This window comes from Hypanus sabinus, chromosome 9 (genome assembly GCF_030144855.1).
Source record: "Hypanus sabinus isolate sHypSab1 chromosome 9, sHypSab1.hap1, whole genome shotgun sequence".
NCBI classification, from domain to species: domain Eukaryota; kingdom Metazoa; phylum Chordata; class Chondrichthyes; order Myliobatiformes; family Dasyatidae; genus Hypanus; species Hypanus sabinus.
In genome coordinates this window covers 67,498,793-67,523,830 of record NC_082714.1, presented here as the reverse complement: position 1 = coordinate 67,523,830, position 25,038 = coordinate 67,498,793, and the positions used below count along the sequence as shown (strand labels likewise).

The following is a 25,038-nucleotide window of genomic DNA, read 5'->3' as shown; positions in this document are numbered from 1 at the left end:
ATTATCAAAGAACATATATGTCACCATTTACAACCCTGAGATACATATTCTTGAAGGGATACTCAGTAAATCCAAAAGTCATAACAGGGTTCTGAAAGAGGTGGCTGGGGAGATTGTGGAGGCATTGGTAATGATCTTTGAAGAATCATTAAATTTTGGCATAGTTCCGGAGGACATGAAATTTCAAATGTTGAAGAGAGAGGAACAGAAGAAAGGAAATTATAGGCCAGTTAGCCTGACTTCAGTGGTTGGGAAGTTGTTGGAGTGGATTGTTAAGGATGAGGTCTCATGGTACTTGGAGGCACATGATAAAATGGGCGGAAGTCAGCAAAGTTAACAAATTTAACGGCACATGCCATGAATAATAAACCTGATTTTTATTCTGGATTCCATAAGGGAAAATCTTACCTGACAAATCTGTTGGAATTCTTTGAGGATATAACAAGCAAGATAGACAAAGGAGAAAAGGTGGATGTTATGTATTTGGATTTTCATAAGGCCTTTGACAAGGTGCTGCACATGAGGCTACTTAACAAGAGCCCATGGTATTACAGGAAAGATTCTAGCATGGATAGAGGATTGGAGTAACTGATTGCAATGCAGCAAAGAGTGGGAATAAAGGGAGCCTTTTCTTGTTGACTGGTCAGTGTTGGGACTGCTTCTTTTCATGATAGATGTCAATGATTTGTATGAAAGAATTGATGGCTTTGTGGCCAAGTTTGCAGATGATGCAAAGATTAGTGGAGGGGCATGTATTGTTGAGGGAGCAGGGAGGCTGCAGAAGGACTTAGACAGATTAGGAGAATGGGCAGAGAAGTGGCAGGTGGAATATGGTGTTGGGAAGTGTATGGTCATGCACTTTGGTAGAAAGAACAAAAGTGTAGACTAATGTCTAAACAAACAGAAAATTTAAAAATCCAAGGTGTAAAGGGACTTGGGAGTGATTGTGTAGGATTTCCTGAAGGTTAACCTGCAAGTTGAGTCATGGTGAGGAAGGGAAATGCAATGACAGCATTCATTTAAAGAGGACAAAAAGCAAGGATGTGATGCTGAGGGTGTATAAGGTGCTGGTGAGGCCTCAGTTGGAGTATTGTGAGCAGTTTTGGGCCCCTTATTTAGGGCAGAGGTGTATAGGTTATTGATTAGTCAGGGCGTGAAAGGTTACAGGAGAAGGCAGGAGAATGGGGTTGAGAGGGATAATGGAGCAACAATAATGGAATGATAGAATAGACTTGATGGGATGAATGGCCTAATTCTGCTCCTTTATTTTATGGTCTCATACAGTGCAGTTTTGGAATGTACTTCAGTAAGATTCCTTTTATCACAGTAGGATTAACAATTAATAAATTCTAATTCCTAGAGCAAATAGTTAAATTACAGTGCCTTGTAAAAGTATTCAACCCCAACCCTTTGTTCACATAAATGAGTATTACAAATAGGAATTTTGACCAATTTAATTGAGAATTTTTATTTGTGAATGACATGCTCCTTTTTCATAGTAGAGCCCCAAAACAGGGACAGTTGTAAAGCATGGAAAACTAAAAATTCAATAAAATGATAGGTCAGCAGTTCATAAGTATTCATCTCCCTTTGCTCAGTGCTAAGTTGAACCACCTCTCGCAGCTATTATAACCAACAGTCTTTTTGGATATGTCTCTTTTCGCTTTGCACAAAGTGATGGAGCAAGGTTTGCCCACTCCTCCATTTAACATTGCTCAAGCTGTGTCAGGTTATTTGGGGAGAGGCAGTGGACAGCAATCTTGAGGTCTTGCCAGAGGTGTTCAATCAGGCTAAGGAATGATTGGGCCATTCAAGGATCAATTTTCTTCATTTTAAGCTACTGCATTGTTTCTCTGGCAGTGTACTTTGGGTTGTTGTTCTACTAAAAGACAAATTTCCTCCCCAGTTTAAGCTTTCTGGTAGAGGTTAGCAGGTTTTAATCTAGGATTTAGCAACATTCTTCTTCCCATCAATCCGGTCCAGATTTCCCTTGCCAGCTGCTGAAAAGCATCCCCATAGCATGATGCTATTTCCACCAAACTTTACAGTAGGGATGGAGTTGCTGGCTAATGCACAGTATTATATTTACGCATACATACCACTTCATGTTGAGACCAAAAAGTTCTATTTTTGTCTAATCCAACCACAAGATCTCTTCCACACCTTTACAGTATCTTCTAAGTGTCACTTTGCAAAGTCTTTACAAGCAAGAATATGCTTTTTTTAGTCAGGGCTTCTTTCTTGCCACTCTTCCATAAATACCATTTTTGTGCAAGGTCTTAGATTGCTGATTCATGAACCTCATCTCCAGTTGCAGCTCACTCAGTGACTCTTAGCATCACAGTAACCTCGTTTACAAGTGCCATTCTTCTCCGGCTTCAGATGAGCGGCCTGACCTAGGCAGTCTAGCTATGGTTTCATATTTTTCTACTTTTTCATGATAGACTGCACTGAGCTCTGAGGTATGTTCAGTGCCTTTGAGATGGTCTTATACCATTGCCCAGATTTGTGATCCTCTATTATCATTTCCCTGACTTGCTTTGAATGCTCTTTTGTCTTCATTTTGGTTTGAGCCGTTGAAAATCTACCATACTGTGAATTAAGTGCAAATAGGTGATCCTCCAATTTTCGACATCAACAAATTGCTGATTTGGTAACGTAGGAGAGTTAGTGTTGTAATGCAAAGGGGATGTATACCTTTTCAGCTTCTCAATTTTGGTTTTTAATTTTTGGTAAATTGTTGGCAGACTTTGGATTTTTTCTTTTGATTTGACATGATGCACAATGTTTTGTAAGTTCAAAAAATTCTACTTCAATATATGATTTAGAAATTTAGACTGTAAAGTATAAAAATTATTGTGGGGGCTGAATATGTTTTTCAAGGCACTATAATTTATTTTACATTGCATCTTCTCAATTTGGCTGGAAAAAAAATCGTGTTTCTCAATGCAGGCTTTTATTTACCTTTTACCCCCCCTTTGGAATCTAAATTGTATGACTATGACCCTGCTGGTTTCTTTTCCCCATTCCCATTTCTAAACTTTCCTTGCCCTGCGCCTTTCCTGTCCTTTGTTCAAAAATGTGTTCATCACAATTCAGCAATGTAATTAAACTTTTTTTTGTTTCCTTCTTGAAAGATTAATCTACACTATTTTCTTTCTTGTACTTTGGCACAAGCTTTGCATTTTGATTGTGTGTTATCTTTGCAATAAATGATGTTTACCTAAATTTGATTCCTGAGAGATAATGCAACTTAAGTTGCTTCTACATTCTAAATCTGTCCTGATAGAGTAAAGTGCACCCACTATTGGTTTTGTATTGGAAGTACAAAAAAGTAAAAAGGTAAAGGCTAACCAACATGAACTTTGCTGGAAGTATTAATCAGTAGGGACAGCACAGTAGTCTAATGGTTAGCACAATACTTTACAGTATCAGCAAACACACAGAAGATGCTGGAGGAATGCACCAAGCCAAGCAGCATCTATGAAAAAGAGTACAGTCGGAACATATCAGGCTGAGACCCTTCATCAGGACAGGAGAAAAAAGATAAGGAGTCAGAGTAAAAAAGTGGGGGGATGGAGGGAAGGAAGGAACACAAGGTGATAGGTGAAACCAGGAGGGGTGGGGATCAGTGAAGTAAAGAGCTGGGAAGTTGATTAGTGAAAGAGATACAGGGCTAGAGAAGGGCGATTCTGATAGGAGAAGACAGGAGACCATGGAAGGAAGAAAAGTGAGGAGGCATGACAAGAAAGGGAATGGGAATGATGAAGGGGGAAGGGTCAATATCAAGTTCAAGAAATCGACATACCATCAAGTTGGAAGTGACCCAGATGAGACGAACTTATGGTAACATCGATTTCTTGAACTTCCAGTTATCCATCCCCCCACCCTTCATCATTCCCCATTCCCATTTCCCTCTCTCACCTTATCTCCTTTCCTTCTTCCATGGCCTTCTGTCATCTATCAGATTCCCCCTTTTCTAGCCCTATCTCTTTCACCAACTTCTCAGCTCTTTACTTCACCCCTCACACTCCTTCCATGTTTCATCTATCACTTTGTGCTTCTTCCTCACCTTCCCCCAGCTTCTTACTCTCATTCCTCATCTTTTTTTCTCTCCAGTCCTGATGGACAGGTCTGTGCCCAAAATATGGACAGTATTCTTTTCCATAGATGCTGCCTGGTCTGCTGAGTTCCTCCAGCATTTTGTGTGTGATGCTTGGGTTTCCAGCACCTGCAGATTTTCTGTTGTTTGTGATTGGATTTCAGTACCAGTGGCACTGGATTCAATTCCTGCGGCTGTCTGTAAGGAGTTTGTACATTCTCCCCACGACTGCATGAGTTCCCTCCGGGTGCTCAGGTTTCCATCCACAGCTCAAAGACGTACCAGTTGGTAGGCTAATTGGGCATTGTAAATTGTCCCGTGATTAAGCTAGGATTAAATTGGAACATTGCTGGGCGGTGAGGCTCGAAAAGCCAGAAGGGCCTGTTCCACACGGTATCTCAATAAATCAATAAAATTCAATTTAATAGAATTGGAATAATTGTATGAACAGAGCCTTGTGATGTGTATGAATATGTGGGATAACTGTGGTGATGCAGTTTATAATATTGTGCTGGAGTTTATAATATTGAATTAATTTAGAAAGTCTCTTCAGTATGTAGTGGGCCACTAATAGCTGAAACAGCCTTCGTTCTCTAAAACACATAGACCAAAATGACACAGGTTTTGATGACCCCTCTGTGCTTCTGATGTTCAGCAACAATTAATCCCTTTTTCCAGAAGTGACGAAGGAAATAATCCTGTATATGAAAGCAACTCCACCAATTCTGTCAAATATAATGTACCAAGAATGCCATTGTAGTGTAGTCTTTAATTACTGAATATGTGTAATCCAGAGGGCTGGACAAACAATCCAGAGACTGTGAGGGCTGTCATGTTAAATTCAGTCAGTAATCTGGCATTTACAAAAATGAGTCATTAATAATAATGACCACAAAGTTTCAGTAATGTCACTAAACCTAGTATCCTTCAAGGAAGGAACTCTATTATCCTTACCTGGTCTGGTCTGCATTTTAAAGAGTCACTAGATTCTGGAGTGGTTCCAGAGGACTAGAAAATTGCATATATCACCCTACTCTTTAAGAAGGGAGGGAGGCATTAAAAAGGAAATTAAAGGCCAGTTAGACTGACTTCAGTGGTTGGAAAGATGTTGGGAGTCCATTATTAAGGATGAGGTTTCAAGGTACTTGGAGGCATTTGATAAAATAGGCTAGAGGCTGAACAGTCAGACTAATCTGTTAGAATTCTTTGAGGAAATAACAAGCAATAGGCTTTTGACAGGATGCTGCACATGAGACTGCTTGACAAGATAAAAGCCCAAGGTATTACAAGAAATGGGAATAAAGGGAGCCTTTTCTGGTTGGCTGCAAGTGGCTAGTGGTGTTGCACTGGGGTCTGTGTTAGGACCGATTGTTTTTACGTTATATGTCAATGATTTGGATGATGGAATTGATGGCTTTGTGGCCATGTTTGCGGACAATACAAGATAGGTGCAGAGGCAAGTAGTGTTGAGGAAGTAGAGTCTGCAGAAGGACTTAGGACAGATGGGGAGAATAGGCAAAGAAGTGGTAGATAGAATATAATGTAGGGAAGTGTATAGTTGTGCACTTTGGTAGGAATAAAGATGTAGACTATTTTCTAAGCGTGGAGAAAACTCAAAAATCAGAGGTACAAAAGGGAATTGGGAGACCTTGTGCAGGGTTTTCTAAGGGTCAGCTTGCAGATTGAGTCACCAGTAAGGAAGACAAATGCAATGTTAGCATTTATCTCAAGAAGACTAGAATATAAAAAATAGCATATAATGCTGAAGAATTGGTGATACCACAATTGTATTGGGTTAACTTGACTCAAGTATTGTGTTGATTTAAGTATTAACTTGAGTATTGTGAGCAGTTTTAGGCCACTTATCTAAGAAAATATGTGCTCGGGTTGTACAGGGTCTAGTGGACGACTATAAGAATGATTCTAGGAATGAAACGGTTAACATATGAAGAATGTTTGATGGCCTTGGACCAGTACTCACTGGAGTTTAGAACGATGAGGGGGGATCTCATTGAAACTTATTGAATATTGAAAGGCCTAGATAGAGTGGATGTAGAGAGGTTTTTTCCTATAGTGGGGGAGCCTAGGACCTGAGGACACAGCCTGAGAAAAGAAGGACGTCCAGTTAGAACAGAGATGAGGAAGAATTTCTTTAGCCAGTGGGTAGTGAATCTGTGGAATTCATTGTCTCAGACATCCGGGAAGGACCCTTTGAATATATTTAAAGTAGAAGTTGATAGTTTCTTGATTAGTCTGGGTGTGAAAGATTATGGAGAGAAGGCAGAAGAATGGGGTTGAGAGGGATAGTAAATTAACCATGATGGAATGGTGGAGCAGACTTGATGGGCTGAATAGCCTAGTTCTGTTCCTTTGTGTTATGGTCTAATTGTACAGCGCAGAAATGGGACTTTTGCCATGTCCTATTTGCCAGTCTACATTAATCCTATTTATGTGCATTAGGACCATATCTTTCTTTGCCTTGCTTATATACGAGTGTGCCTAAGTACCTCTTAAACTGCAATTAAATCTGATTTCACCGCCTCCTTTGGCAATGCATTCCAGATATCAGCCCTCTCTGAATGTAAAAAGCAAACTGACCCTTTGAGCTTGATAGATAAAACTATTGCGTTTAGGCTCATAGAGATGCACAGTCTTCAATCCAGCTTGTCTATGCTGACCAAGCTGCTAATCTAGACAATGTTTGGCCCTTATCCGTTTAAACCTTTTCCGTCAATATACCTGTCCACATGGCATTTAAATGTTGTAATTGTACTACCCTATCACTTCCTCTGGCAGCTTGTTCCATATACCCACCACCTTCTGTGTGGAAATGAACTTGCCCCTCAGATCCCCTTTAAATCTTTTCCCCTCATCTTTCAATTTTAGACTGACTTACCCTGGGGGAAAAGAGCTCAAATTCTGAGGCTGTACCCTCTGGTTCTAGACTTACCCAATATAGGAATCATCCTCTCCACATCCATTCTAACTAGGCCTTTCAATATTCAATAGGCTTCAGTGAGACCCTCCCCTCATTCTTCTAAACTCCAGTGAGTACATCAAAGAAGTTGTCCCAATATCGACCTCTGTGGAATACCTCTAATCACCAGCAGGCAACCAGAATAGGTTGCCTTTGCCTCTTGCCAGCAACCAATCCTTTATGCATGCTGGTATCTTTCCTGTAACAGCATGGACCCTTATCTTGTTAAGTAGCCTCATGTGTGGCACCTTGTCAAAGGCTCTGTGAAAATCCAAGTAAACAGCATCCACTGACTCTCCTTTGATCCTCTGCATTTGCCTTGATGTTTCAATCTTCCTGTACGCTTTAATCAGTGAGAAATATAGTCGTTCATATCCCCTTGTCTTGTCTCTGAGCTTCTCCTCATTGTAGCTTGTGCTCACATTTCTCTCCTGGAGCCAGTTCAGCACTGAGGCAAATGAAGCCAGTCCAGGAGCCCAGTGCTACAGGCCACAGCCACAGAACCAGTTCAGCACTGAGGTAAGCGAACCCAGTCCAGGAGCCCAATGCTGCAGGCCACAGCCATGGATTCAGTTCAGCACAGAGGCAACTGCCCAAGGTTGTAGGCCACAGCTGTAGATTCAGTTCAGTGCTGAGGTGAGTAAACCTCATGGAGTAGCTGAACACTGGGTCACTTAATTGAGGACCTTCATCCTCAGCCTCAACACCTTGATATTTTTAATCTTGCTCAATGCTTAAATTATCCAAACATTGGTTCATTTTATTCTCTAGAGCCTGAACCTCTCTGCTTCAATCTAGCCTCAAGTCTGCTCTAGTAATGGCTGCCGTGGCCTTACCTGCATTCTTGAGAGTCCAGCTCACTGAATCCTTCAGGATACCACAAAAATGTCAGGCCGTACAGACTCTTCAAAATATAACTCCCAAAGAGAAGTTACAGGCTGTGGATTCTGAGTAGTCCAGAAAAAATGTTATTAGTAGTTTTGTTAGCTGCTTGTAAAACGTCATCATGTCTCACCAACGCCATCTTTACAGGAAGTCTTGCCTTTCTTGCCTCAGTGTGCAGCCATACAAAAGTCAAGTCAAGTCACTTTTTATTGTCATTTCGACCATAACAGCTGGTATAGTACACAGTAAAAAGGAGACAACGTCTTTCAGGACCATGGTGTTACATGAATTAGTACAAAAACTAGACTGAACTACGTAAAAAACAACACAAAAAAATCTACATTAGACTGCAGACCTACCCAGGACTGCATAAAGTGCACAAAACAGTGCAGACATTACAATAAATAATAAACAAAACAATAGGGCGCTAAGTTGGTGTCAGTCCAGGCTCTGGGTATTGAGGAGTCTGATAGCTTGGGGGGAAGAAACTGTTACATAGTCTGGTCATGAGCGCCCGAATGCTACGGTGCCTTTTCGCATATGGCAGGAGGGAGAAGAGTTTGTATGAGGGGTGCGTGGGGTCCTTCATAATGCTGTTTGCTTTGCGGATGCAGCATGTGGTGTAAAAGGAACTGCAACACATTATTGTGTAGTGGAGTGCCACCATATTACAGCTCGGGGCATAGGAGTTTGGAGTTCAGTTCTAAAGAGTCTGTACTTCCCCTGGGATGTGTGGGTTTTCTCCGGATCCTCCAGTCTCCTCCCACAATCCAAAGATGTAGCAGTTAGAAGGTTAATTGGTAATTGTAAATTGTCCCATGGATTAGTATAGGGTTAAATCGGTGTGGCTTGAAGTGTCGAAAGGGACTATTCTGTGCTGTATATCACTCAATACATTAATAAACAAACAGATTATTATGAATAAGGATTACTGTCAGGCCACAAAGAAGTGACTGTCTTTGTGATGGTCATTTAATCCTTATTTTTTTGAAATCTCATCAATGAAAAACTGCAAGAAGAGCCGTAATAATTCAGACGGTGGTAATGTATGATTGAATTATTGTGCAAATGCTCAAGGGCAATTATGTTAAATGATATAATCACTTAGTGGAATCATGCAAATAGATTTATTCACTATGTAATATTTGCCTAGCTTACTGATTTAGTAAGGCAAATGTCAGTGAAATCTTTCTAATTTTCTTTCTTATTACTGTTAAACAGAGGTTTAATTCTTTTTTAAAAAATATTATTTATTAAATTTTAGAAATTACAAAGAATAAATGTGGTAATAAAATAGTAAGAAAAATAATATTGACCCTCCCCCCCTTAACCCTTATCTAAAGAAAGAAATAAAAAGGAAAGAAGAGAAGGATTGCCTGGATATCGGAGGATCCTCACATGCTCCATGGAGTTCAAAATAATTTTGATATTTATTTTTACTTTCCCCAATTACTATAATTTTATCTTCAAAGGACCTATGTATTTAATCCTATTTTTTGTAAGTATGGGAACCAAATTTTCAAAAATATATCATATTCATTTCTTAGATTATACGTAATTTTTTCAAGTGGAATATAACTATGTATTTCATTATTCCAACGATCCATAGTTAAATATAGATCAGATTTCCAAGTAACTGCAATAACTTTTTTGGCTACTGCCAATGCAATTTTTATAAATTTTTTCTGATACTTATTCAATTTAAGTTTGAGTAGAAAGCATCTGTGAGTAGTAGTTTATTAAAGTCTTTGAAATAATCTCTACCTCTTTAATGCTTTAATTAATTAAAGCCTCCTGAAAATTTGATAAAATAGTAGTTGGAGAAACTGTTTAAAACCTCTCTATATCCCTTTTAATACTAAAAAAAAGTCTGACGTAGTTTAGAAATAAATGGACACCCAAGTGGTGGTGGTAGTACTATCAATGACAAAAATGTCTGACTGTGGACACACCACTGTACCTCCCAGTGATGCCTGAGGCCTTGCACTTTTTAATTGACAAAATTGTAGCCTAGGACTGGAATGGGGTTGGGCTGGGTGGGAGTGAAAGCTGAAGTGGGATAGGACCCACCTATGGATACCTGTCTGGCGTCAGATATACAAGCAAGGTGTAGCATGAGATTGTGGTGCTTGATCGACAAACTGAAGAGTTAGTAAGGAAATAATAGTATTAATACAATCAGAAATGCTCAGTGAATTTCTGGAGGGATATGATTCACTTGGAAGTTGTCATATTCTGAGAATGTTCAGTTTCAAAATAAATAGTAATGGGGGAAAAGGTATGTAACTAAAACCCATAGAAAAAAGAAAAACTACAGTGAAGAAACAGGCCCTTTGGCCCACCTAGGCCATACCAAACCATCTAAACTGCCTCGTCATGTCAACCTGCGCCTGGACCATAGCCCTCCCTTACCCCTCCCATCCATGTACATAACCAAATGTTTATTAAATATTGAAATCAAAATTGCATTCACCATTTATGCTGGTACCACATTTCACACTCTCACGACCCTCTGAATAAGTTTCCCCTCATGTTCCACTTAAACTTTTCATCTTTCACCTTGAACCCATGACCTCTATTTGTAGTCTCACCCAACCTCAGTGGAAAAAGCCTACTGGCATTTATTCTAACTATACCCCTCATAATTTTGTATACCTCTAACAAATCTCCCCTCTATCTTTACATTCTAGGGAATGAAGTTCTAATCTATTCAATTTTACCTTATAACTGAGGTCCTCCAGTCCCAGCAATATCCTTGTACATTTTCTCTATATTCTTTCAAACTTATTTATATCTTTCCACTAGGTAGTTGACTAAAACTGCACACAATACTCCTGAGTCTCACCAACGTCTTATAAAATTTCAACATAACATCCTAACTCCTATACTCAATACTTTGATCTATGAAGGCGAGTGTACCAAAAGCTTCCTTTATGACCTGTCTACCTGTAATGCCACTTTCAATGAATTATTTATCTGTATTCTGTTCTGCCACACTCCTTGGTGTCCTATTGCTCACTGTGTAAGACCTAATACCCAGGTTGGTCCTCCCAAAGTGCATCACCTCACACTTTTCCTCTTACTTTCCAGTCCTGAAGAAGGGTCTCGGCCCAATATATTGACTGTTTACTCTTTTCTATAGATGCTGCCTGGCCTGCTGAGTTCCTCCAGCATGTGTGTGTTGCTTTGGATTTCCAGCATCTGCAGATTTTCTCATGTTTTTGTCACCTCACTCTTGTCTACATTAAATTCCACCTGCCATTTTTCAGCCTATTTTTCCAGCTGGTCTAGATCCTGCTGCAAGCTTTGATAGTCTTGCTCACTGACCACTACTCCACCGATCTTGGTTTCATCCACAAATTTACTGATCCACTTAACCACATTGTCATTCAGATCATTGATATAGATGACAAACAACAACAGGCCCAGCACCATTCCCTGAGTCACTAGTCACAGGCATCTACTACCACTCTCTGGCTCCCCCCCACCAAGCCAATATCAAATCCAATTTACTATCTCATCTTAAATGATGAATGACTGAACCTTCTAGACCAACTTCCCTTGAGGGATCTTGTTAAGTGCCTTGCTGAAGTCTATATAGACAACATCCACTGCCTTGCCTTCATCAAATTTTCTGGTAACTTCTTCAAAAAACTCTATAGCATTGGTTAAACATGATCTGCCACACACAAATCCATTATCCCTAATCATTCCCTGTCTATCCAAACTCTCATGCATCCGGCCTCTTAGAATGCCTTTCCATATCTTTCCCACTACTGATGTCCTGCTCACTGACTTATAATTTCCTGGTTTATGTTTAAGGTTTTAATTAAACCTTAACAGTAGCTATCTTTCAATCCTCTAGTACTTCACCTGTCGCTAAGGATAATTTAAATACCTCTGTTGGGGTCCCTACAGTTTCTGCACTTGCCTCCCCTAGGACAAAAGGAACACCTTGTCAGGCCCAGGGGATTATTCCACCCTAATTTGCCTCAAGACGGCAAACTCCCCTGTAGTCTGTATAGGGTCCATGACCTCACTGCTGCTTTACCTTGCTTCCATAGACTTTGTGTCTGTCTCCTGAATAAATACAGATACAAAGCATCTCCCCCATCTCTTTTGGCTCCACGCATGGATTACCATTCTGATTTTCCATAGGACCAATTTTGTCCCATGCAATCATTTTGTTCTTAACATATTTCTGGAATCTCTTAGGATTCTCCTTCACCTGGTCTGCTAGACCAACTTCATGCTTTCTTTTAGCCCTCCTGATTTCTTTCTCAAATGTTCTATTGCATTTCCTATACTCCTCAAGAACCTCATTTGTACCTGTCTATTTGCCTATACCTGCTGTGCACCTCCTATTTTTTCTTAACCAGAGCCTTAGTATCTCTTGAAACCCAAGTTTCCCTAAACCTGTTATTCTTGCATTTTATTATTACAGGCACATATTAGCTTTGTGCTCTCAAAATTGCACTTTTGAAGGCCTCCCAATTCCCATGTACACCTTTGTCAGAAAACAGCCTTTCCCAATCCACACTTGTCAGATACTTTATGATTCCATCAAAATTGGACTTTCTCAAGTTTAAATTTTCAACATGAGGACCAGACCTATCCTTATCCATGATTACTTGGAAACTAATGGCATTATGATCACTGGTTGCAAAGTGTTCCCCTACACAAACTTCTGTCACCTGCCCTGTCTCATTCCCGAATAGGAGGTCATGTATTGCACACTCTCTCATTGGAACTTCTACGTACTGATGAAGGAAACCTTCTTAAACACATTTGACAAACTCTATCCCACCTAGTCCTTTAACAGTATGTGAATCCCAGTCAAAATGTGGAAAATTTAAAGCACCTACTATCACAACCATTTCTTGCAAGTCTACAATCACTCTACAAATGTGTTCCTCTAAATCCCACAGTCTGTAATATAGCCCCATTAACATGGTCATATCTTTTTTATTCCTCAGTTCCTCCCATAAAGCCTCACTAGACAAGTTTTCCCTTCTATAGTGATTGAACGTTTTTTATTATGAGCTTTCTCCAAACCAAAATTACTTCCTTTCAGTCAGAAAGTACGTTGAATCTCTTCATGTGTCCTGACATAATGGCTGATACTTTGAGGAAGGAAGCAGGATATTTCCACTGATGCATTGCCCTAGAAGAAAAATACCCAGTAACATGAAGGACAATGGCCCACTCTAAAAGGCGCATTATTAGAAGGCAAAGAACTCTGTTGCTCTACATAGCTAAATCCCCATAGATTACAATCAAACTCCCAGTCAATGTTACAGCTTAGCATTTATCTTGATGGTAGTAATATAGTCTCCTAAGTTTTTAAAATTGGCCATGAATAAAGTTTTATCCAATGCAGTTAGGTATCCTTAAAAAGATGCCATCATTTGCTTCATGTATATTTACTTTTAAAGTGTGTGTTGATACATTTTAAATTGATTATGTTATTTCTCTGATTATATTTCAGTGCAGTATTTCCTTTTGTAAATTTTGAATTGTTACATTTCCATTATAAGCTTTATTTTATTTTGTGGTTGTCTGGTTTGGGTTTTCCATCACTTTGTAGATTCCTGTTGCACAGTCTCTCATGGACGACGTTGAGGAATGGCTCAGCACTGATGTGGTGAGGGCCTTTTGCTATTTTACTTCCGTTTTGGATTGCATTTTACTTGCTGTTTTTTTTTTCTTTTTCTATTTTCCCATCACACTGCTACACCCTACCTTCTCATACTATTTACATTAGAAGCGACTGTAAAGCTTCTTGTGAAATTATATTTTCTAATTTTCAAAATTAAAAAAAAAGTCACGAGGTTGTGTATGACATTGTCTTATCAATGTGAATTGCATCCTGTCCCTTGGCTTGCAAAATATGTCTAGTCATTTGTTGGAATATTGCCCCAATTTCTGTTAACGGAAGGGAGATAGTCATAGAGTCACATGGCATGGGAACAGGCCCTTCAACCCAACTGGTGCATGATGACCAGGATTTCCATCTAAAATACTTGCATTTGCCAGAGTTTGGCCCATAGTCCTCTAAACCTAAACCTTTCATTTCAGTATACCTGTCCAAATATCTTAAAATATTGTCAATGTACCTGACTCTAACACTTCTTCTGGCAGCTCATTCTATATATTGACCACCTTCTGGGGTAAGAAATTTTCTCCTCAGATTCCTATTAAATCGTTCCCTTTTCATCTTAAACCTCTGTCCTCCAGTTCTTGATTCCCTAACTCTGAAAAAAAGACTGTGCATTCACCTATCTCTGCCCTAATGAGTTTATATACCTCTATAAGATCACCCTTCGTTTTCTTGTGCTCCGGTGTAAAAATTCCCAACCTGCTTAACCTTCTCCATACCTCTGTCGCTTGAGGCTCAGCGACATAGGAAGGAAAAGCAATGAGGTCCAAAAGAGAGAAATTATAGAAAGCCTAGCAGAAAGCTGAGAAGTAGGACCTCACAGAAAGTAATTTCTAGATTGCTACCTATGCCATGCACCAGGGTGGATAGAAACAGGATGATTTGGCAAATAAATGCGTGGTTGAGAAGCTGGGTGCAGGGCTTCAGGTTCTTGGATCATTAATCTCTTCTGGGAGAGGTATGACTTATACAAAACGGACGGGTTGTAACTGAACGTGAGGGGACCAATATTCTCTCGGGCAGGTTTATTAGATCTTTTGGGGAGGGTTTAAACTAATTTGGCAGGGGGATGGGATCCAGAGTGAAGAGACTCAGGATAGGACGGATGGGAAAAAAAACACAGGTAATGTGTAATCAGGCTGTCAGGAAGGGCAGACAGATGATAGGACAAAATTGCAGTCAGCAGGGTGAGTATCAGTGCATTAAGGATGCAGCATCAAAAAGGATAGCAGATACAGTACTCAAAGTGTTTATAGTTCACTGCACGAAGTATAAGAAATAAGGTGGATGATCTTGTTGCACTTTTATATATTGCCAGATATGATGTTGTGGGCATCACTGAATCATGGCTGAAGAATGGTTGTAGTTTGGAGCTGGATGTTCAAAGTTACATGTTGTATCAGAGGAAGAAAAAAGTAGGCAGAAGAAGTGGCATGGCTCTGCTAGTAAAGAATGGTATCAAATCATTAGAAAGTTGTGAGATAGGATTGGAAGATGTTGAATCCTTGTGGCTTGAGTTTAAGAAACTGCAAGGGTAAAAGGACCCTGATAGCAGTTATATACAAGCCTCCAAACAGTAGCTGGGAGGCGGACTACAGGTTACAATGAGAAATAGAAAAGGCATGTCAAAAGGGCAATGTTATGATAGTCACAGAAGATTTTAACATGGAGGTCAATTAGGAAAATCAGGTTGGTAATGGATCCCAAGAGAATGAATTTGTTGAATGCCTACAAGATGGCTTTTTAGAGCAGTTTGTTGTTGAGCCTATTAAGGGAATTGTACTGAATTGGGTGTCATGTAATGAACTGGAGACGATTAGGGAGCTTAAGGTAAAGGAACCCTTAGGACCAGTGATCACAATATGATTGAGTTCAACTTGAAATTTGGGGAGAAATTAAAATTTGGTGTAACAGTATTTCAGTGGAGTGAAGGAAGTTACAGTGGTATGAGAGAGGAGTTGGCTGAAGTAAACTGGAAGGAGATGCTGGCAGGGATGACAGCAGAGTAACAATTGATGAGTATCTGGGGAAAATGAGGAAAGTGCCTGGTAGATATATTCCAAAAACAAAGAAATACTCAAATGGCAAAATAGTACAACTGTGTCTGACATGGGGAGTCAAAGCTAATGTAAAAGCAAAACGGGGGACATACAACAAAGTAAAAATTAGTGGGAAGATAGAGGATTGGGAAGCTTTTAAAAAAACCTGCAGAAAACATCTAAAAGAGTCATTAGGAGAGAAAAGATGAAACTTGAAAGCAAGCCAGTCTTCACTGTGGAAGACACTAGCAGTGTACCAGATGTTGAAGTGTGTGCAGGAAGAGAAGTAAGTGCAGTTACTATTACAAGGGAGAAGGTGCTTGAAAAACTAAAAGACCTAAAGGTGCATAAGTCACCCGGACCAGATGAACTGCACCCTAGGGTTCGGAAAGAGGTAGCAGTAGAGATTGTAGAGGCATTAGTAATGATTTTTCAAGAATCATTGGACTCTGGCATGGTTCCAGAGGACTGGAAAATTGCAAATGTCACTCCGGTCTGTAAGAAAGGAGGGAGGCAGCAGAGAAGAAATTAGCTTGACCTCAGTGGATGGGAAGATGTTGTAGTCAAGTACTTGGTGACACAGAGCAAGATAGGACAAAGTCAGCATGGTCTCCTTAAGGGAAAATCTTGCCTGAAGAACTTGCTGGAAATCTTTGAGGAGGTTACAAGTAATGGATAATAATGGATAATAAAGGGAATGTAATGGATGTTGTATATTTGGTTTTTCAGAAGGCGTTTGACAATGTGCCACACCTGAGTCTATTTACCAAGTTAAGACCCCATGGTATTATGGGAAAGTTACTAGCAGGGTTAGAGTATTGGCTGATTGGTAGGAGGCAGCGAGTGGGAATAAGAGGATGGCTGCCAGTGACTAGTGGTGTTCTGCATGGATTAGTGTTGGGACCGTTTTTTTTATGTTGTGTATCAGTGATTTAGATGATGGTATAGATGGCTTTGTTGCCAAGTTTGGTGGAGGGGGAGGTAGTGTTGAGAAAACAGGAAGGCTGCAGAAAGACTTAGACAGATTAGGATGGGCAAAAAAGTGGCAAATGAAATATGTTGGAAAATGAATGGTTCTGCATTTTGGTAGAAGAAATAAATGTGCAGACTATTCTCCAAACTGGGAGAAAATCCACAAATCTGAGGTTACAAAAGGACATGGGAATCCTTGTGCAGAACACCCTAAAGGATAACTTGTAGCTAGAGTCAGTGGTGAGGAAGGCAAATGCAATATTAGCATTCATTTCAAGAGGTCTAGAAGATAAGAGCAAGGATATGATGCCGAGGCTTTATAAGGTACTGGTGAGGCCTCATCTTGAGTATAGTGAACAGTTTTGGGCTCCTTATCTAAGCATTGTCAGAGCTTGAGAAGGAGAGGATTCACGGGCTTTTTCAGTTTTTTAAACGGCCAAGCAATTGGGAGTGGAGGAGCTGAAGACAGCTGGTCAGCTAGCGCACTATAAAAAAAGTTTCGTCTAGTGAAGCGGCCATCATCGGAGTGGACAGAGTCAGAGTGGGATGGCTTTGGTTCAGCAGGCTTTGACATGAACAGGCAGAGGCGGGGGTAGGTTCCGGTAAGTTGTTGTTGTTTTCTCATTTGATTTCTTTTTTAACTAGTAAGTTTAGAGGGAATGCCAGGCAGGATGTTCAAGTGCTTCTCTTGCAGGATGTGGGAAGTCAGGGAGACCTCTAGTGTCCCTGACAATGACACCTGCAAGAAGTGCATCCAGCTGCAGCTCCTAACAAACCGTGTTAGGGAACTGGAGCAGGAGCTGGATGACCTCCTGATCATTCTGGAGAATGAGGAGTTTATAGATAGTAGTTTCAGGGAGGTAGTTACATCAAAGGAGCAGGGCACAGGTAATTGGGTTACTGGTTACCATCAGGCGAGGGAAGGGGAAAGGGCAGGCAGAGCAGGGTTCCCCTGAGGCCATTCCCCTCAGCAACAAGTATACCGATTTACTTACCTGGAACAAGCTGCAGTAGCCGGATCTCTGGCACTGAGTCTGGTTCTGTAGTGCAGAAGGGAGGGTGGAAGAAGAGGAGAGTGGTAGTGATAGGGGACTCGATAGTTAGAGGTACAGACAAGAGGTTCTTTGGTCATGACAGAGACTCCTGGATGGTTTGTTGCCTCCCGGGTGCTAGGGTCAGGGTGTCTCTGATCGCGTGCATAGCATTCTGAAGTGGGAGGGCGATCAGCCAGATGTCATGGTACACATCGGTACCAATGACATGGGAAAAAAGAGTGAGGAGGTCCTGAGGATTGAGAATAGAGAGCTTGGTAGGAAGTTAAAAAGCAGGACCTCAAGGGTAGTAATCTCAAGATTGCTACCTGTGCCACGTGTAAGTGTAGGATGCTCTGGAGGATGAACATGTGGTTGAGGAACTGGTGTAGGGGGCAGGGTTTCAGATTTTTGGATCATTGGGACCTCTTCTGGGGCAGGTGGGACCTGTACAAGAGAGATGGGTTACACCTGAATTACAGGGGGACCGATATCCTTGCAGGGAGGTTTGCTAGTGCTATTGGGGAGGGTTTAAACTAGATTTGCAGGGGGATGGGAACCAGAGTGCCAGAGCAGATAGTGGAGTGGGGGTGAAAATAAATGACAAAGTCACAAACAGAAGGGTATTGTGTGTTGGTAATAATCTTCTGGGGTGTGTCTATTTCAATGCAAGGAGTATTGTGGGGAAGGCTGATGAGCTGAGGGCATGGATTGACACATGGAATTATGACATTATAGCCATTAATGAAACTTGGCTGCAGGGAGGGCAGGACTGGCAGCTTAATGTTCCAGGGTTCCGATGTTTCAGACGTGATAGAGGCAGAGGGATGAAGGGTGGGGTTTGTGGAATTGCTAGTCAGGGAAAGTGTTACTGCAGTGCTCAGATAGGACAGGTTAGAGGGCTTGTCTACCGAGGCCATATGGGTGGAGCTGAGAAACAGGAAAGGTATGACCACATTAATGGGGTTGTATTACAGACCACCCAATAGTCAGCGAGAATTGGACGAGCAAATCTGCAGAGAGATAGCAAACGACTGCAGGAAACATGAAGTTGTGATAGTAGGGGATTTTAATTTTCCACATATTGATTGAGACTCCCATACTGTTACAGGTCTAGGCGGGTTAGAGTTTGTAAAATGTGTTCAGGAACATTTTCTAAATCAATATATAGAGGTACCAACTAGAGAGGGTGCAATATTAGATCTCTTATTAGGAAATGAGTTAGGACAAGTGATGTAAGTGTGTGTAGGGGAACACTTAGGGTCTATTGATCATAACGCCATTAGTTTCAACTTGGTTGTGGATAAAGATAGATCTGGTCCTCGGGTTGAGGAACTAAACTGGAAAAAGGCCAAATTAGAAGAAATGAGAAAGGATCTAAAAAGTGAAGATTGGGACAGGTTGTTCTCTGGCAAAAATGTGACTGGTAAGTGGGAGGCCTTCAAAGGAGAAATTTTGAGAGTGTGGAGTTTGTATGTTCCTGTCAGGATTAAAGGCAGAGTGAATAAGAATAAGGAAAACACGAGGAAATCTGCAGATGCTAGAAATTCAAGCAACACACACAAAATGTTGGTGGAACACAGCAGGCCGGAAAGCATCTATAGGGAGAAGCGCTGTCGACGTTTTGGGCCAAGACCCTTCGTCAGGACTAACTGAAAGGAAAGATAGTAAGAGATTTGAAAGTAGGAGGGGAGGGGAGAATGTGAAATGATAGGAGAAGACCAGAGAAGCTGAGAGCCAGAAAGGTGATTGGCAAAAGGGATACAGAGCTAGAGAAGGGAAAGGGTCATGGGACGGAAGGCCTAGGGAGAAAGAAAAGGGGAGGGGAGCACCAGAGGGAGATGAAGAACAGGCAGAGTGATGGGCAGAAAGAGAAAGAAATAAAAAAAAACTAAATATATCAGGGATGGGGTAAGAAGGGGAGGAGGGGCATTAACAGAAGTTAGAGAAGTCAATGTTCATGCCATCAGGTTGGAGGCTACCTAGCCAGTATATAAGGTATTGTTCCTCCAACCTAAGTGTGGCTGCATCTTGACAATAGAGGAGGCCATGGATCGACAAATCAGAATGGGAATGGGACATGGAATTAAAATGTGTGGCCACTGGGAGATCCTGCTTTCTCTGGCGGACCAAGCGTAGGTGTTCAGCGAAATGGTCTCCCAGTCTGCGTCAGGTCTCACCAATATATAAAAGGCCACACCGGGAGCACCGGACGCAGTATGCCACACCAGCTGACTCACAGGTGATGTGTTGAATAAGGAAACTTGTTTTTCGAGGGATATTGGAAATCTGATGATGAAGAAGAGAGAAATGTATGACAGGTATAGGGAACATGGAGCAAATAAAGTGCTTGAGGAGTATAAAAAGTGCAAGAAAATACTTAAGAGAGAAATCAGGAGGGCTAAAAGAAGACACGAGGTTGCTTTGGCAGTCAGGGTGAAGGATAATCCTAAGAGTTTCTACAGGGATATAACTGGTCTTCTTGAAGATCAGAGTGGTCGGCTATGTATGGAACCAAAAGAAATGGGGGAGATCTTAAATGGGTTTTTTGCATCTGTATTTACTAAGGAAACTGGTAAGGAGTCTATGGAAATAAAGCAAACAAATAGTGAGGTCATGGAACCTATACAGATTAAAGAGGAGGAGGTGCTTGCTGTCTTGAGACAAACCAGAGTAGATAAATCCCCAAGACCTGACAGAGTATTCTCTTGGACCTTGAAGGAGACTAGTGTTGAAATTGCAGGGGCCCTGGCAGATATATTTAAAATGTCGGTATCCATGGGTGAGGTGCCGGAGGATTGGAGGATAGCTCATGTTGTTCCATTGTTTAAAAAAGGCTCTGAAAGTAATCTTGGAAATTACGGGCCGGTAAGTTTAACGTCAGTAGTAGGTAAATTATTGGAAGGAGTACTAAGAGATAGGATCTACAAGTATTTGGATAGACAGGGACTTACTAGGGAGAGGTAACATGGCTTTGTGCGTGGTAGGTCATGTTTAACCAATCTATTAGAGTTTTTCGAAGAGGTTACCAGGAAAGTGGATGGTGAGGCATTGGTGAGGCCAAATTTGGAGTATTGTGTGCAGTTTTGGTCACCGAATTATAGGGAAGATATTAATAAGGTTGAAAGAGTGCAGAGAAGGTTTATGAGGATGTTGCCGGGACTTGAGAAACTGAGTTACAGAGAAAGGTTAAATAGGTTGGGACTTTATTCCCTGGAGCTTAGAAGGATGAGGGGAGATTTGATAGAGGTGTATAAAATTATGATGGGTATAGATAGAGTGAATGCAAGCAGGCTTTTTCCACTGAGGCTAGGGGAGAAAAAAACCAGAGGACATGGATTAAGGGTGAAAAGGGAAAAGTTTAAAGGGAACCTTATGGGGAGCTTCTTCACACAGAGTAGTGGGAGTGTGGAATGAACTGCCATTTGAGGTGGTGAATGCTTCTCACTTTTAACATTTAAGAAAAACTTGGACAGGGACATGGATGAGAGGGGTATGGAGGGATATGGTCCAGGTGCAAGTCAGTTGGACTAGGCAGAAAAATGGTGTGGCACAGCCAAGAAGGGCCAAAAGGCCTGTTTCTGTGCTGTAATGTTCTATGGTTCTAAAAGATGTGCTGGCATTGGAGAGGGTTCAGAGAATGTTCACAAGGATCACTTTGGAAATTAAAGGGGTATCATATGAGGAATATTTGATGGCTTTGTCCCTGTACTCACTGGAATTTAGATGGATGAGGGGTGATCTTATTGAAACCTTTCGAATGTTGAAAAGCCAGGACAGAGTAGATGTGGAAAGCATGTTTCCTTTAGTGGGAAGTCAAGAACAATGGGGCACAGCCTCAGGATAAAACAGAGATGCGGAGAAATTTCTTTAGCCAAAAGGTGGTGAATTTGTGGAATTTGTTATCACAGGCAGCTGTGGAGGGCAAGTCGTTGGCTGTATTTAAGGTGGAGATTGACAGGTTCTTGAATGACCACGGCATCAAAGATTACAGGGAGAAGGCTGGGGAGTGGAGCTAAGGAAGGGAAAAAAGGATCAGCCATGTTTGAATGGCAAAGCAGACTCAATTGGCCAAATGGCCTAATTCTGCTCCTATGACCTATGGTCTTAATGCCTGATGTATTCCTCTCATTCCTCATATATTCTCATTGTTAGAAATATTCATCTGATTTCATGACTTCTCTTTTTAAAAGATAGCTCTGGAAGTTTTTTTAAAGTGTTTGTCACATCTATATCATCTTGTTGCTATGTACCCTCCTAAATTCTAGTACCGTAAATTCCGGACTATAAGCCGCTACTTTTTTCCCACGCTTTGAACACTGCGGCAACACTGCGGCCTATACTACGGTGCGGCTAATGCATGTTTTTTTTTCATGCCGCCAAAAACATTTGCCTCATAACAGTAGACCAATAAAATTGATGAGTAGTTCACAGAGGTCCAATGAAATTGTACAATAAATCAAGCGCACTTTCACAATTAAATTATTGTAAATCAGTCATTTGTACTCACCCTCATCAACATGGAAAACACTCGAAGAAAAAGCATATGATGCAGCTTTTAAGTTAAAGGCGATCAATCTGGCGGTTGAAGAAGGAAATCAAGCTGCTGCACATAATCTTGGCATAAATGAATCGATGGTGAGACGGTGGAGACGCCAGCGTGAAGAACTGAGTCAATGCAAAAAGACGACAAAAGCTTTCAGAGGTAATCATAGCAGATGGCCCGAACTTGAAAACTTTCTTGAAGACTGGGTTAACACACAGAGAGCAGGCGGCCGCAATGTTTCCACCGTGCAGATCAGACTGAAGGCTAAAGCAATCACCACCAAAATGAAAATCGAAGATTTTAGAGGTGGGCCATCGTGGTGTTTTAGATTTATGAGACGACTCTGTGTCAGCAGCTCCCTCCCGACACCACGAGGAATAACTTGCTAACTTCCGCACATTCACTCAAACAAAGATAGCGGAGAATTCCATCGGGCCGGATGATATCATAAATATGGATGAAGTACCTTTGACGTTTGACCTGCCTCTCACTCGGACTGTTAATAAAAAAGGTGACTCGTCCATCACACTGAAAACAAGTGGCCATGAGAGAACGCATTTCACTTGTGTTCTGAGCTGCACAGCATCCGGACTAAAGCTTCCACCGATGGTGATTTTTTAAGCGGCTGACAATGAAAGTTCAGTGAAAGCTGCCATCAAGAGTACAAACTCAATTCCAGCTGTGATTCCTGGGGGCACCACGAAGTATTTGCAGCCACTGGACATCAGCGTGAACCGGGCATTTAAAGTGGCGCTGCACGTTGAGTGGGAGGCTTGGATGACGAGCGGCGAGAAATCCTTTACCAAAACAGGATGCATGCAAAGAGCATCTTTAACTCAAGTCTGCCAGTGGATCCTAAATGCGTGGAGCTGTGTCACAACATCCACCATCACCAGCGGGTTTCGAAAGGCTGGACTGCTGCGTGATGAAGAGGACCGCGTGCGCTCAAGTGAGAGCGACAACGAAGAGACTGAAGTGAGTGACGAGATCCTGAGGTTGTTCAATTCGGACACTGAAGAAGAGGACTTTGATGGTTTTAGTGCGCCGGAGGAAGATGAAGAAGGCGATCAATAACTTTTCCTGGTAGGCTGCAGTATATATATTTTTTTTACCAGTCGTTAGGAGATATTGGAATGTTGTTCGTGCACTGTTCAGTAAAAAAGTATACGCAACGTAATTTGTGTGTTACCGATACGTATGTATATTTAAAAGTAGCTGTGTTACAGGCACTGTTCGAAAAAAAGCTTTTGCAATATGTATTTGTTTATGTTACCATACGGATTTAACTAAAAGTTAAAAAATCCTCACGTGTAATATCTTTCTGTGTAAATATCTCATATTACAACGTGGGACACCTGCGGCTTAAAATCCGGTGCGGCTTGTACAAGTACAAAATTGATTTTCTTTCTAAAATTAGAGCGTGCGGCTTTTAATCAGGTGCGCTCTGTAGTCCGGAATCTACGGTAATCATTTTCTCATACATCTTGACAAAAATCCATTCCTTTTCCCACTGCACTTAATATTCACAAATGACTTACTTAGTCATATGTAGTTTGCTGAACTCTTGAAACTTTAGTTGGGAAAGTTTATGATAACCGACTTTTTTTTACCATGGTGTAGCGGTAGTGCAAGGTTATGGGAAAACACTATATTGACAACTCTTGATTGGCAGCATTTTAATGTTCAGAAAATGTTGCTGCTTCCTGCCCTATTGCAGAAATAAACAAGCATTATCCAGTTGTGGAGCAATATGTGGTCAATTGAAATTAGATGTGGTCAATATAGTTTTATAGTAGAAAAGCTAAGCTGTACCAACATACACATTCAAAACGCTGGAGGGACTCAGCAGGCCAGGCAGCATCAATGGGAAAAAACAGTCAGCGCTTTGGGCTGAAACCCTTCATCAAGACTTCCAATATAGGATGTTCTAAACATTATGATTAACTTAGTTTCTAAATAACATTTCAAAATATGGGAGGGGAGAAAACCATCTGGTTTCAAAATCAAATACTTCTATCTAATAAAAAATATTATCAGTGTTTCATTGACTTTCATTGGACTAGTACATGGGAGAGGAGAGTGAAATGTATTTGTTTAATACCATTATTAGTTTCTTATCAGTCCCTCAACTCTGCAATTCTATCTTCTCTGGCTTTCTTACAGTGTACTTCTGTGTGATTTTAAATATTTTAATCATTTGGTGACATTATATTCTTGTTACACACTGTCTAAATTTTTTAAAAATGTAGTCAAGAAAGATAAATTATGGGCCAAATTCCATGCTTTCTTTTCAAGCAATGATTCTTATTGAGAGAATTGAACAAATTGTTCCAGATTTGTCTTATTATGTTGATATGCAAGGGATATTTTCTAGCTATAGCGGACTGACGTTAAAATGACATTTTGCTTTTAATTTCAGACGGGTGATGAGGCAGAAGAAGGGGTTACAAGTGAAGGTGGGTTTGCTTCACAGTATCTTCTTTATACAGTTTTTTAGCAAAGCTAGTTGTCTTGGATCAGCCTTTGAAATACTAAACTCATAAATATGTTTAAATGTTACTTCAAGATATCTTAGCATTTTGTCTGTTTGTAAAACCCAGAAATGAGCAGTGAGAGCAGGAAGTTTAAAGCACCAATATCTTATTTCTCCTGTGGTGAGTTCATAGGTATGGATGTACCTCTGGAAAAGACGCTGAGGAGACTATGGCAAAGAGCAGGTTATTTGGGTAGCTTCTCCATGTCCCTGATTTTCTGGATGGTGCCTCAAGGTTCACTGCTGTAGAATCATGTCATTTTCTCATTGTCTCAACTGGGGCTGACAAATTTC

The 25,038-nt window shown here is 40.9% G+C and overlaps 1 protein-coding gene across 5 annotated transcripts in view; it reads left to right on the top strand.

Moving 5' to 3' along the window:
• tom1l2 (target of myb1 like 2 membrane trafficking protein) overlaps positions 1 to 25,038 on the top strand; it is a 161,787-nt gene that overhangs the window by 128,224 nt on the left and 8,525 nt on the right. For 3 of the 5 annotated variants that reach the window (XM_059979846.1, XM_059979845.1, XM_059979847.1), the window contains 2 exons: positions 13,552 to 13,608; positions 24,631 to 24,667. The exons of 1 other annotated variant lie outside the window; for it this stretch is intronic. In XM_059979846.1, the coding sequence (XP_059835829.1) occupies positions 13,552 to 13,608; positions 24,631 to 24,667 (94 nt within the window). The remainder of the gene's footprint in view (positions 1 to 13,551; positions 13,609 to 24,630; positions 24,668 to 25,038) is intronic. One more of the 5 variants, XM_059979848.1, reaches the window with a different exon arrangement.